Source organism: Chiloscyllium plagiosum, unplaced genomic scaffold (assembly GCF_037043375.1).
Source record: "Chiloscyllium plagiosum isolate Xiang-an unplaced genomic scaffold, Cpla_swu_hap1 HiC_scaffold_19, whole genome shotgun sequence".
Taxonomy (NCBI): Eukaryota; Metazoa; Chordata; class Chondrichthyes; order Orectolobiformes; family Hemiscylliidae; genus Chiloscyllium; species Chiloscyllium plagiosum.
This window is the reverse complement of record NW_028270157.1, coordinates 26716245-26729773: the sequence shown is the minus strand read 5'-3', so window position 1 is coordinate 26729773 and position 13529 is coordinate 26716245. Positions and strand designations below refer to the sequence as shown.

Genomic DNA, 13529 nt, shown 5'->3' with positions numbered 1-13529 from the left:
GAAGCCAAAGAATGCTACTATGAATGTCAGATAAGCACCAGATATTTTAATGAACAACTTATCACCATGATCAAGATAGTTTCAAGTACATGGACAGATTTGTAAAAGACCTGAAGTATCCACCAGTCAGTGCTTTCAGAATGGTTATGGTGTGCCACACTGTACACATTTTGCAATGACTAAGTTTGGATTTTTAGGAGAAACGAAATGCAGGGTGCACGTCATCCTCAGTAAATCAGAAGAGGTGGAAGACAAGAAGGAGGAAGGTGATGATGCCAATTTAACACCAGCTGCTCATATTGCTGTGTATAATGCCAGGAAGATGAAAGAAAAATCTGTTTTCAACAGTGGAAAAGCCAAAAAAAGCTTTAATGCAAAGCAAAATAACAAGGATGCTGGAAATGTGATTTTTTAAAAGGATCTTTAATTAGAGCTAAGCTACATTAATTGACAAGTTGACAGAAAAGAAGATTAGTGGACATTATCTGTCATACAAATGCAGCTTATAAGCAAGGATAGTTTTTAGGTTATTCTGGGGTGAGGAGAGAGGACTGTATTAAGTTGCTACAAGTGACATTCATAATGAAGTAATTCCAGTAAATGACAAACAAAAGGTGTAGGCATACGTGAACAAGCAAATAACAAAGTATACCAGTGAGACTCACAAAAGAAATGTGATAAGCAATAGCTAGCTTTTCTCTAAACAAAAAAAATCCAAAGAATTGTGGATGCTGGAAATCAGAAACAAAAACTGAATTCCTGGAAAAACAGCAGGTCTGGCTACATCTGTGGAGAGAAGGGTCACTGGACTTGAAATATTAACTTTGCTTTCTCTCCATAGATGCTGCCAGACATGCTAAGCTTTTCCAGCAATTCCTGTTTCAGTTTATACCTTTCTTCTGTCAGTCAACTGGAACTGGCACATCCTAGTCAAAAGAAAAGAAGAAAGCTAAACACTGGACAGACTTTAAAGTGATCACAATTTTAGCTGACTGAGCATTCGATGATTTCAGGAGCAGTTTATTTGTGAGTTAATTTGTATATGACCAAGTATATAAAAATATAAGTTAAAGTATCTATACATTTTCACGATGATAGAATCTACTCCATAAAATCTAATACCCAGTATAGGAGCTACAAAAGATGTCTTGCCATCCAAGTTAATTCTCCAAACATATCACCATTCAGAGTGTGAATGGACATGATCAAGGCATGCAGGGATTCATAAATCTTATCCAGACTTAGTCACTCTTTTGTGTGATTCCACCCGCTTAATTATATTTTCTATTTCATTTGTATAAGTTTCAACAAACTAACTCATTTAACTCAGAAGGACTCATGGAGATCTGTCTGGTGCGTACTTCAAGGTTGAATGCAAGTTCAAATGCAGATGGAAGTAGAAGTAAATATACCTTTTGAAAACTTCAAAACTCTTTTAAATGAACTTCAGGAGTGAGAAGAAAGGGATTTACTCACCACTATCAACTTAGTTATGATATAGATTCAGGGTGAAAGAACTGAAACCTACATGGTCATTCTAAAAGGTGAGAGACTTAACAAACAATTCAGGTCTTTTTCAATATATAATTTGAGTTACATCACACTGTAAGCTTTTGCCATTAATCCTATGCCTACGATCTTACACTCCACAACCACCTGATGAAGGAGCAGTACTCCGAAAGCTAATGCTTCCAAATAAACCAATTGGACTATAACCTGGTGTTGTGTGATTTTTAACTTTGTACATCCCAGTCAAACACTGGCACCTCCAAATCATGACTACCTTTAATCCATGACGATAAAGAGCTACTGAAAACCACAAATGCTGGAGATCACAGCAGATCAGACAGCATCCATGGTGAGACAGCAGGCTAAGATTTCAAGTCTAGACAGCTGTTCATCAGAGCTGAAGTGAAGTGTGGAGGAGGCAGCTTTTATGCTATAGTTGCAGGCGGCAGGGTTACAGTGCTGGGGAGAAAAGATGTTGATAATTCAGATTAAGTGATCAGAATGTTAGAATGGAAGAACAATGATGTGTCTAACTGCCAGACTTAAAAGAACAGACAGTCCCACTGGGATGGGGCGGGGAGGAGGGAGAGAGGATATGGTGACAGAGAATGTAATAAGTAAAGCTAAAAGAAAGGGAAAGAATGGGAGTTGGTTCAGAATTTGAAGGTGTTGAACTCAATATTAAGTCTAGAAGGCTGTAAAATGCCTCATCTGAGGATGAGATGTTGTTCCTCGAGTTTGTGCTGTGATTCACAGGAGCACTGCAGCATGCTGGGAACAGACAAGTGAACATGTGAGCTGATGCTGTGTTTAAACAACTGGCTATAGGAAAATCGGTGTCATGCTTGCACACAGAACAAAGGTATTCTGTAAAATGGTCACCCAATCTGTGTTTGGTTTCTCCAATGTACAGTAGGCCAGTAGGTGGAGTGAATGCAATACGCAAGATTTGAGGAGGTATAGGTGAAATGCTGGGCAGGTGAGCAGGAAGGAGATGAAAGGGCAGATGTTGCATTTTCTGTGGTTACATGGGAAGGTACCATGGTAAGGGGTCGAGGTGTTGGTGGTTGTGGAACGGACTAGGATTTCCCAGAGTGAACGATCCCTATGATATACAGATAGGGTGAATGAGGGAAAGAAATGTTTAGTGGTGCCATTCTGCTGGAGTTGTCTGAAATGATGGAGAATGATCCTTTGAATGCAGAGGCTGGTGGAATGACAAGTGAGGACAAGGGAGACCGGATCACACTGTTTTGAGTGATGGAACAGGCAAGGGCAGAAGCACAGGTGATAGATTGGATGTGGTTGAAGGCCCAGATAACCACAATGAGCGGGAAACCATAGTAATGGAAGAAGCAAGACACATCAGCTGTGCTGTTTTAGAAGGTGGCATCATCTGAACAGATGCAACATAGGCGAAAGAACTGGGAGAATGGGATGAAGTCTTTGCAGAATGTGAGGTGTGAACAGCTGCACTGAAGGTAGCTATGGGAGTCAGTGGCTTTATAGTGGATGGTCGTAGGCAATATATTCCCTGAAATGGAGACAGAGAGGTCAAGGACAGGAACAGAAGTCTTGTAAAGTTATAAAGGGTCAAAATTGGGGGCAAAATGAATTTTTTCAAGGTCCTGGTGGGAGCATGAAGCAGAACTGAAGTAGTCGTTGATGTACTGAGAAAAGAGTTGTGAGAGGGGGCCAGTGTAGAACTGGAATGAGGATTGTTCAAGTTACCCCATAAAGAAGCAAGCATACCTGGGACCTATGTGGGTGCCCATACCACTCATTTGACTTGGCAGAAGTGAGATTAATTAAAGGAAAAATTGTTCAATAAGAGAACAAGTTGAGCCAGGTGAAAGAGAGTGATAATGGATGGAGAGTATTCAGGCCTCTGGTCAAGGAAGAAGGCAAGAGCTTGCAAACCGTCTGGGTGGAGAATGGAATTATAGAGGGATTGGACATTCATGGTGAACTTCAATTATTATTTTCTCTCATTTCTTCCCTTTCTTTTAGCTTTACTTGTTACATTCTCTGTCACTATGTCCTTTCTACCCTTCCCCTTCCCCAGTGGGACTGTCTTCTCTTTCAGGTCTGGCAGTTAGACACACCATTGTTCTGCTGTTCTCACATTCTGATCATTTAATCTGAACTGTCAACATCTTTTCTCCTCAGTTCTGCACACCCCACATCCCCATAACCATCCACCAACTGCACCTCCCACCAGCAACCACAGCATAAATGCTGCCCACTCCAAACTTCACTTCAGCTCTGATGAAGTGTCATCTGGACACAAAACCTTAGCTTGCTCTCCACAGATGCTGTCTGACCTGCTGTGATCTTCAGCATTTGCTGTTTCTAGTTTCTACAGTAATTTGCTCCTACATGATAAAGAACTACTTCAGTGTCAGGTTCATGCTTGCATAATCATTGAAAAATGCGAACAATCATTCTACACTAGTTTCATTTTCAGATTTAGTTCTCAAAAAAATATGATATAAGCTAGGATTATAAATTACAGTAATGCAACAAGTGATAAATTGTCTTTCAACGCCGGGAAATGTTATCCTCATGAAATCTCCACTGCACAGATCTGCAAAATTAAGTTTAAAATTAAAATTTGTGTGCTGGTAATTTCTTCAGATGTGTTCTCTTTTGATTGTAGTAGGTTCTCAGGATGTGCTACAGTTACAAATAACAATCCTGCTCAGTATTTGTCAAACTATTGCGGCAGAGGGGAAGCAGCTCCAAAGAATTTTCTCAATTTTTCCTCATGCTTGAGCAATTGTTGAGTGGATGGAAGTTTAACAGATAGTTGAAGTAAATGTTGTCAGTAATGAATAGTAGTTAATTGAGAACATGAAATGAAATCAGTAAGTAATTACTGTCATATACAAGTACAAACAGTTATGCTTCTGATAAGATAATAAAGAAGTCAAGACTTTTTTCGCAAAAATTGTTTGGAATACAAGACATTTAAAATCAACTACATGTCTGCAAAATAATCTGATGCCCATTGAAAGAATAATAGCTATAAATGAAGTAAATATTTACTAACCTTTCCGTGCATCTTTTGACTTTGCTCTACTCCCTCAGTAGGTTCCGATTCGATTAATTCTTCATTCTTCTGGGCATGGACTGTTTGCTCTTGCTGTATTGCTATCTGTAAATAAATGAAACAAAGCTACTCTCACAAATAAAGTATGAGATAAGACAAATATTTACTGGCACATTAAAGATACATTAAGCAGAGTTTTGTAAATGTAAATTTTTTAAGAACCTTATTACAAATCAAACTAAATAGAATTTTAAGAAAATCAGCTTATATAGTCAATGTCCATTATATAATCAAACTTCTTTAATCTACAAGAAAGCTGAGAAGAAATATTTAATCTTGAGGACAATTTATAATCTGAAAATATTTTTTAAATGTTCTATTGTCAGTGAAGCCATGACTTCTTGAATTTGGATGGAAAAGTATATAGGTCTGGCTTAATTCCATTATACCAACTGTAGCTGTAGTTAGGCAGTAAAATTGCAATAGGAGATAAAATAGTTTTGGATGCCCACTAGTGGATTCTTGACATTGTAAGCACATAGGAAATACTGCTTTCCAATAATGGTGAATGGCAGTGGATTTCCTCCAGAAATCTGCTTATGTGCAAACCTAGCAAACTGAATCAGGGTCAGGGTAGGATCAGGGCAAGGGGTAGAAGTACCATCTTGTCCCCGCTCCATCCTTGCATCTGGCCTGCAGTAAGTGCAAACCATTCGCGAAGGTAGCACAATTATAATAAGGCATCATTTTTGCTAACTAAATAAATCATATTTTTAAAATGTGGAAGTTAAAGGAAATCATATAGTTTATAATACCATTTAATGTGTGTGCCACTTCCTGGTCCAGCATTTATTGCCCATTCCAAATTTGTATTGAAAATATTGTAAACTGCCTTCTTGGACTGCACCAGACTTCAGACTTCAGGAGCTTCAGGATTTTGACTCAGTGTCAGTGACAGAATGGAAAATAGTTCCGAGTCAGGATGGCATGTGACTTGGAGGCAAATTTGCAAGTAGTTATGTGCGCCCATGAATATGCTGCCCTCGTCCTTGTAGGTGGTAGAGGTCAGAGGTTTACAAGGTGCTATCAAAGAAATTTTGGTAACATGCTGAAGTGCATCTCGAAGATTTGTCACTTATACTAGTGTGTAGCAATGGTAAGAATTGTTTGAGGTGATTCACTGTCACCAATCCTCTTTTATCATTGTTTTATCTTGGGCATATCGAATGATTAGTGGTTGAGGAGACACTACTGTAGAGAATCTACAGAAGAGGCACTTCTTGGGTCATAAGAAGGTTTTTCTGGTTAGATATAATTACAGAGTTTGTGCAGATATGTCTGTTCCTCTGATAGCTAGAACAGAATTCCTTCTCTCCACCTATTGACTGTGTGTAATATCTGTGCAATGAGTGGAGCTGTTTTAACATGAACATTAACCCCTCAAAAGGCGTCCCTTCAAATAAATGCTAAGAAGACAATGGGAGCAGATAGTTGTCATAATCAATGTCAACAATTTAGTTCTGCATCCATATGAAGTTTATAAATCTTCACATGCCAATTCATTACTGTAAACCGCTAGCTTCCATTCACCACCATACATTCCATTCATGAACCTAACAACAACTCTTACTAACTATGACTCATACCTCATCTCATCCTCACACTTAGTATTGCAGATGCACACTTCTAACTAACAGTTGACATTTATTATGTATACTTCAGACAGTCACATCACTTGAACACAATGCAGCAGATTCACTGAGATACTTAGAGAGAAGTCTTGCTGGGCAATGTGGCCCATAATTGGAACTCAAATAACTGGAATGGTTACTCAGTCCCATTGGTGCAGCCACGACTGAGGACACAACCAGTGCATGGAATAAGCTATCAATAGTATATGCCTACCTAATCCTACCTATCCCAATAATCTGTTCTAATTAGCAAGCCACAGGAGATGTAACTATGTATCACTTGCTTCACTGAATCCCACATAGACAACGAAGTCAGCTTGAATTCTGGCATTCTACAAATATTAAATGGTAAACATAGAGGTGCAATCTGTATGTAGTGAGTCATTGACCATCAGTAGAATGTAACTGGGTCAAGAGAAAGAATAGACATTTGCAAGTTCTATGAAAGGTGAGGAAACACATAAATTCTGCTCCAGAAGACTCAGATGAGGATTGTAATGACATTTAGGAAATGTAATGAACACAGAGAAATGCTTCTATATTGTAAAGCCAGTCAAAAAACTTCATGATGCTTTTGAAGAACATGAAGGTTGTAGCTCCAACTTGGCACTAGACTTCTTGCAAGTCTTGGAATATAACCTTTCTAGCATGGAAGTGCTGACCAAATCCACGTGAGAACTTGTGGACCCAATTAAGTTGCAGCATCTGATGGGTAACGTCTCAGCTTCCAGTGCAGCACAAGCAGAGCACTTGGTGTTTGAGTGCTGTAATGGGAGTTCAGATTGAAGTAATAAAATTTCACGCTATCATAGCTTTAGATACCTGTGCTGAAGCTACTTTCTCTGATAGCTGTCCAACAATCTGTGTCCTGCAGCAGTAGAGCAGAGATGCAGGAAATAAATCACAAAATTCTGGAAATAAGTCAGAAAATTATGGAAAAACTCAGCAGGTCTAACAGCATTTGTGGAGAGAGGAATAGTTAATATTCAGTTCAAGGCAGTTTCTACATGAATTTCAACTGAAATATTATTCTTTGTATTTCAAATCTCACTTTAATTACAGGTATCTCCAAGGCATTTAATGTTCCTTGAACTTCTGTTTTTGCTGCATCCTGAGATCTACATATACTGTGTACTGCAGCATATTGCTTGAATTGTTGAAGCACTGACCCAAAGTAATGACAGCTGTTCTATGAAGCACAAATCCCTGCCACTTCACCAATGGCATTTGTATCAAAGTTTTATGAATGCCAAAAATCTGAACTAAAACAGAAAATACTGCAAATACTCAGTAGGTCTGGCATCATTTTTAGAGAGAGTAACAGAGTTAAAGCTTCATATCAATGACCTTTCAACAGATCTTGTCCTGTCAGCCATCTGGCCTAGATGGTGGCCACCCATGCTAAAACTGTGTGGTCCAAAGCTGGGTCTTTTAAGCACAAGAGTTGTTTGAGGGTTTCCTGCAAGGTTATATGCAATCTTTTCCCAATAAGTCAGTCGCCTTCCACCAGACATAGGGTGCACTGTGTAAGAGAACAAAACCAGAAAAAGATGCCCACTAATTGCCACAAAGGATACATCTAAAGGTAATTAGTTGAGTTTTGTATGGATATTGCATATTCTATTAGATAAAGGTGACATGGAATGGTCATTTTGTAGTGGCTTTTATTTCAGGATTGTGGCCTGGGGAATCCTGTGATGTCCTGTAACAGAGATGAGTGAAACTGTTGTAAAATAGACTTGTATTTATGACTCTATGCATGAGGTGCTCATGGAACATGGATATTTTAGTTTCAACCTCCCATCTCTCATCCTCGTGTTCCTCTTCAAGTAGCCACCAAATCCGTTGTTGTAACAGCTTTGTCTTCACGGTGTGGTAGACCCTGCAAAGCTCCATAAATGGAAACAACTGCTTCAGCTAGTTTTGGAGATGATCTCTAGTTCAACCAAGGAAGCATATTCATTATATTAGCATCACAACGATCTGATTTACAATGGTTTTGTGGTAGACCTTTGCCTATCAACCAGAGGCCCATTGTTGTAATAAAAAGCTGGATCTTCTAGGTTCAAAGCAGTTTAAGAATTTTCTGCAAAGCCATCTGCATTGATTGCATGCTGGCCATGTGTGATTGGGTTGTGAAAAAGAATCATGAGCTAGTTGTAGAGCAGATGTCCCTTGGATGCCCAACAGTCATCCTTTAATTTGACATAGTGGCTAAAAAAAAATGCAACACGGCTTCTGCTGGGTTAGCGGGAAGCACCGGTATAATGTTCAGAATATGGATGCAAGCCAATTGCACAGCAGGTAATAATCCCTGCAGTTGTGGTGCATTTCAGCATTGAGATTAGATGCACACAAAGATATGCAGGTTCAATCAGTGGTATCCTGCACCATGGATAAGCTGGCTATCCTGATGCAATACATCAATTTCTTCCTGTTTAGACAGAGCACATTGAAATCGCTCTCCTTGTAAAGAGAGTCTCAGACATCTCTCTGTAGCATCAGTGATAAATTGGGAAATGTCAGACATATTGATTGTTCCAGCATGGAAATGAACCATTTATCAACTGAATTTATGACTATCATAGAATTGTGCTGTGTAAATATCATACAATTAAGTGGATGAGGTAAAGTGAGAGCATATTAAAGCTGAAGTCAAATTGCATTAAAAGCAAAAGATAAGCCTCTTTCCCAGGAGACACAAGCAAGTCCTAGTGAATTAATGAATCAATTTGGCATGGAAAACATGTGTGAAAATGCTGCTCCTTAAAAAAGGTTATGTTATCAAAGGGGTCGTAAAGTCATGGGTTCTGAGCTGTCTGGGTTTACCTACTTGAAGAAGCTTTTAAAGAAAAACACTTATACAATGAAAGGAGAGTGGCTAGTTCTCTCAGCTCAGCTTTTCTCTCGTTTGTTTTGGTTTTTGCAGTCTGGCTGTTCAGAGCTGCTGGTCAGTTTAAGCTGGTTAGGTGAATTAGCCATGCTAAATTGCCCGTAGTGTTAGGTGAAGGGGTAAAATGTAGGGGAATGGGTCTGGGTGGGTTGCGCTTCGGCGGGTCGGTGTGGAATTGTTGGGCCGAAGGGCCTGTTTCCACACTGTAAGTAATCTAAGTAATCAAATCTAAGTAAAAGAAACAGCGATATGGAAGAAGGTGTTCCCTGCTGAACCTCTCTGCCATCTCTATCTCCTGTAAGAACCTGTGTCTAATTTTTCCTTTTTGCCAAAAGGGTTTATGGGAACGGTCACAGGAATTTGAACAGCATCATTAAGTTGGGATAATCTGTTGGGTTTTCGGATAGGTTAAGTTATTCTGTATTCTGTTCGCTTTTGTTTGTGTTTCATTTGGTACTCTGTGAATATATTCTATTTTGTTGAAAATCGAGGAGTTTTGACCAGCTGCTTCACTCCTGGAATATCCACATTACACCTGCTTAAAACAACTAGAAAAGTTAGCATCTGGGCCACCTTCTTTAAATGTTTAAGGGGGTCTGGCCTGGTACATAACAGATTGGAGGCTCATTTGGGATTCATTTTAAAGTTCTGATTTTGGATTAAGGTTTTTGGACTCAAAGGCAGCGAGTGGTATGTGTTAGTGTTATTTCCTCTGGGTGTTGATTTTGTTTGGTTTAAACAGTGCTTGGTATTGCAATTGCTCTTTCAGTCACTAAGACTTTTCTGACGGGTGAAAGAAGTGACTTCGTGAGTATTACAAAAGGTAAACAAGACAAAGCTGCTGGAATTGGCAAGTAGGCTGGATCTGAAATTGCAGGTGTCTACGAGAATAGATGTGGTTATTATCAAAACAGCTCAAATTTAAATGTGTTGGGAAGGCCATTGAAATCTTTGGAAATGGCTCTTAACATTGCTCAAGAGGTACTGGGGTTTGCTTCCCAAATATGCCAAGAATGTTTAGAAAGATAGAGGGAGAATATACTTTTAGGATTGGCAAACCGGTTAGAATTAGTTTTATCCAGGGACAAAAGAAAAGCTGAAATTGTAATGGAGTTGGTCAAGCATTTGGGTATATTAGAGAAATAGAGAAATGCAGTGGATATAGAAAAATTGAAATTGCAAGTGAGGTAATAGGAGTTAGAAGATAAAGAAGGATAAAGAAGAATCATGTTAGAAGATAAAGAAAGGGAGAAAAGGTTTTTACCTGAACAAAAAGAAAAGGAGAATAGGACACAAGCAGAGGAAAGAGAAAAATAACAAATCACTTTATGAGAACAAAAAGTAAGAGAGAGAGAAGAAAGGAAGAAATAGAATTTGAACTTCAGAAATTGGCACTTAGACAGGAAAGTCAGCTTAAAAAGATGGAGATAAAGGCTGAAGATAAGCTTTGTGAGGAAGAGAGTGAGGATGAACAAACCCATGGTAGCTAAAGGCCTGATGCGAACCTGTTTAAATATAGTTAATTAAACATTTAAATATATTTAAGTAGATTGTCTACATTTGCTGAAAAGGACGCGATAACTTTTTTCATCTCATTTGAAAAGATGGCTAAACAAATGCAGTGGCCAGTGACCATGTGGGTTTTTTTGATCCAAACAAAACTTGTAGGTAGAGCTAGTGAGGTATTTGCCTCACTATCAGAAGAGGTATCTGGGGCATATGAGGTGGTGAAAAAAAGCCATCTTAAGTGCATATGGGTTTACACCAGAAGCTTAAAAGACAATGTTTCAGACTTCTAAGAAAGAACCTTGGTCAAACATACGTTGAGTTTGAAAGGATAAGGGCAGTAAAAATAGAGCAAACCTACGACACTCTTCGAGAAACAATTATTTTGAAGGAGTTCAAACATTCACTTCCTGAGGTAGTGAGAACTCATGGGGAAAAGCAGAGAGTTAAAATGGCAAGATTAGCAGCTAATATGTCTGATGATTATGAGCTGGTTCATAAAACAAAGTTTGGCTTCCAATATCAGTTTCAAACCGTGAAGGATAGAAATTGGGGACAAGAGAAATCTTTAAGTGGTTAAGGAAAAATAGATCTCAGTGAAGATCATAAGGATAACTTACCACAGGGTAAAAAGGTGAAAGAGAAGTTAAAAAGCTCTGGCGTTTTCACTGTAATAAAGTAGGCCACATGAAACCACAGTATTGGTGGGTTAGCAAAAGCATTGGGAAGACAGATGTAAGAAACCAGGATGTCAGGGGATTTTGTTGGAGTGGTAATGGAAAGCACAGTGGAGGCTAAAAAGCTGCATCAGAAGTGTACAATCTGGTCGGAGATGGTAAAGGAGCAAGTGTCAGATCTTCTTAAACCATATAATTGCAAAGGTAAAGTTTACTCGCATGGGCCATGCGCAGCAGCTAAAGAGGTTAAAATATTAAGAGATACAGGATCCACTCAAGCTTTGAAGTTGAAAGATGAGGAGATACATACCTCTGAAGGACTATTGCCAGAAAAAAATGCTAGTAACAGGAATTCATGGTGAAACAACAAGTGCTCAATTACAGCAAGTGAGGTTAGAGTGTCCTGTGAGAAGTGGAGAAGTTGCGGAGGGAGTAGTGGACAAATCCTCAGCTCCAGGAATACAATTTGTCCTTGCTATTGATATAGAGGTTCACAAGTAGGAGTGCTGCCTACTGTGGTTGAAAATCCAATGGAAACTCAGGCAACTGAGCTATTAAAAGACACATATCCAAGGATTTTTCCTGACTGTATGGTAATGAGGTCACAAAGTCACCAGTTGAAACAAGAAAGATCAAAGAGTACCAATAAGAAAGTTGAAGTGGAATTAGCAGAGACCCTGGTTGACAAATGGTTGAGACAAAACAGGAGCAGATAGATGACAAAGCATACATGTTTAGTTCAGAGAAATGAACTGAATTACAGCAGAAAGATGAGAAACTAAACTAATTATATCAAAAGAATACACAGAAGAAGAATCTAGATGTATCCTGGAATGCTATTATCTAAAAAATGATGTCTTAATGAGGAAATTGAGACCACCATATATTCAGGCAGATGAGAAATGGGCAGAAGTTCATCAAGTCATATTGCCAGTGAGTTATAGAAAAGAGGGGTTGCAGGTAGCACATGAACTACCAGTAGGAGGTCACTTAGGGGTAAGAAAAACTCAAGCTAAAATATGAAAACATTTTTACTGGCCTGGATTGCACAAGGATGTGGGTGAATTTTGCCAGACATGTCATATATGTCAGGTTATTGGAAAACCACAGGCTGAAATAAAAACTGTACCTTTAATACCTACACCTGATTTTGAGGAATCTTTGAGAAAAACAAAAAATGGAAATTAGTATTTGTTAACAATAATGGATGCGCCCTCTAGATTTCCAGAGGCCATTCCATTACACAATATCACAGCTAAAAGGAGTTACTTAAATTTTTCATGACATATGGACTACCCACAACCAGATACAATCAGATCAAGGGTCACATTTTACCTCAAAATTATTCAAGAAAATTATGGACAGCTTAGGAATAAACCAATTCAAATCTACTGCATACCATCCAGCATCGCAGGGAGTGCTAAAAAATGACATCAGACATTAAAGACCATGTCAAAGGCTTATAGGCGACTACCCAGATGATTGGGATAAAGGAATTTCATTTGTACTTTTTGCCATCCGAGATGCACCAAATGAATTGACCAAATTCAGTCCCTTTGAATTCATTTTTGGACATGAAGTGAGAGGACCGCCAAAATTGATGAAGGAGAAAATGGAAAGTCATAATTCAGAGAACACATATTTGGACTATGTGTCAGATTTTAGGCAAAGATTAAATAGAGCGGGGGACTTGGCTAGATAGCATTTAAATGTATCACAGCATGCAATGAAACAGGAAGCAGACAGGAAATCAAAAACTCAGTTTTGCTATCGGAGATAAGGTGTTAATGTTACTTCCAGTGATAGGTGAACCTTGAAATGCAAGGTTTAGTGGACCTTATCAAATTGAAAGAAGGTTGAGTGAGGTGAACTATTTGATAAGGACTCCAGACAGAAATAAATCTCTCAGAGTGTCATGTGAATATGCTCAAAAGGTACTTTGACAGAGAAGGAAAGTAAAAGAAGACTGTGTTATTGGTTACAAAACAGAGCAAAGAATCAAGTTCAGAGAATTCTGAATTGGACATTCCTCAAATTGAATTGGGATAAATTATTGGGTGACCTTCCAGAGGAAAATTGAAATGACCTAAAGAGTTATTACTTTCACATAGGGGGATATGTTGAAATAAGCTGGTAAGTACTAACCTAATTATGAATTATGTAGATTTTGCAGATGCTGCTCCAATTCAACAATGTCCTTA

At 38.7% G+C, this 13529-nt stretch overlaps 1 protein-coding gene across 8 annotated transcripts in view; it reads right to left on the bottom strand.

The window, feature by feature from the left end:
• Positions 1-13529, bottom strand: part of ppfia2 (PTPRF interacting protein alpha 2) — a 543269-nt gene that overhangs the window by 224772 nt on the left and 304968 nt on the right. For 7 of the 8 annotated variants that reach the window (XM_087997151.1, XM_043709676.2, XM_043709677.2 and 4 more), the window contains one exon: positions 4562-4666. The exons of the other annotated variant lie outside the window; for it this stretch is intronic. In XM_087997151.1, coding sequence (XP_087853277.1) covers positions 4562-4666 — 105 coding nt within the window. The remainder of the gene's footprint in view (positions 1-4561; positions 4667-13529) is intronic. 8 annotated transcript variants of the gene reach the window in all.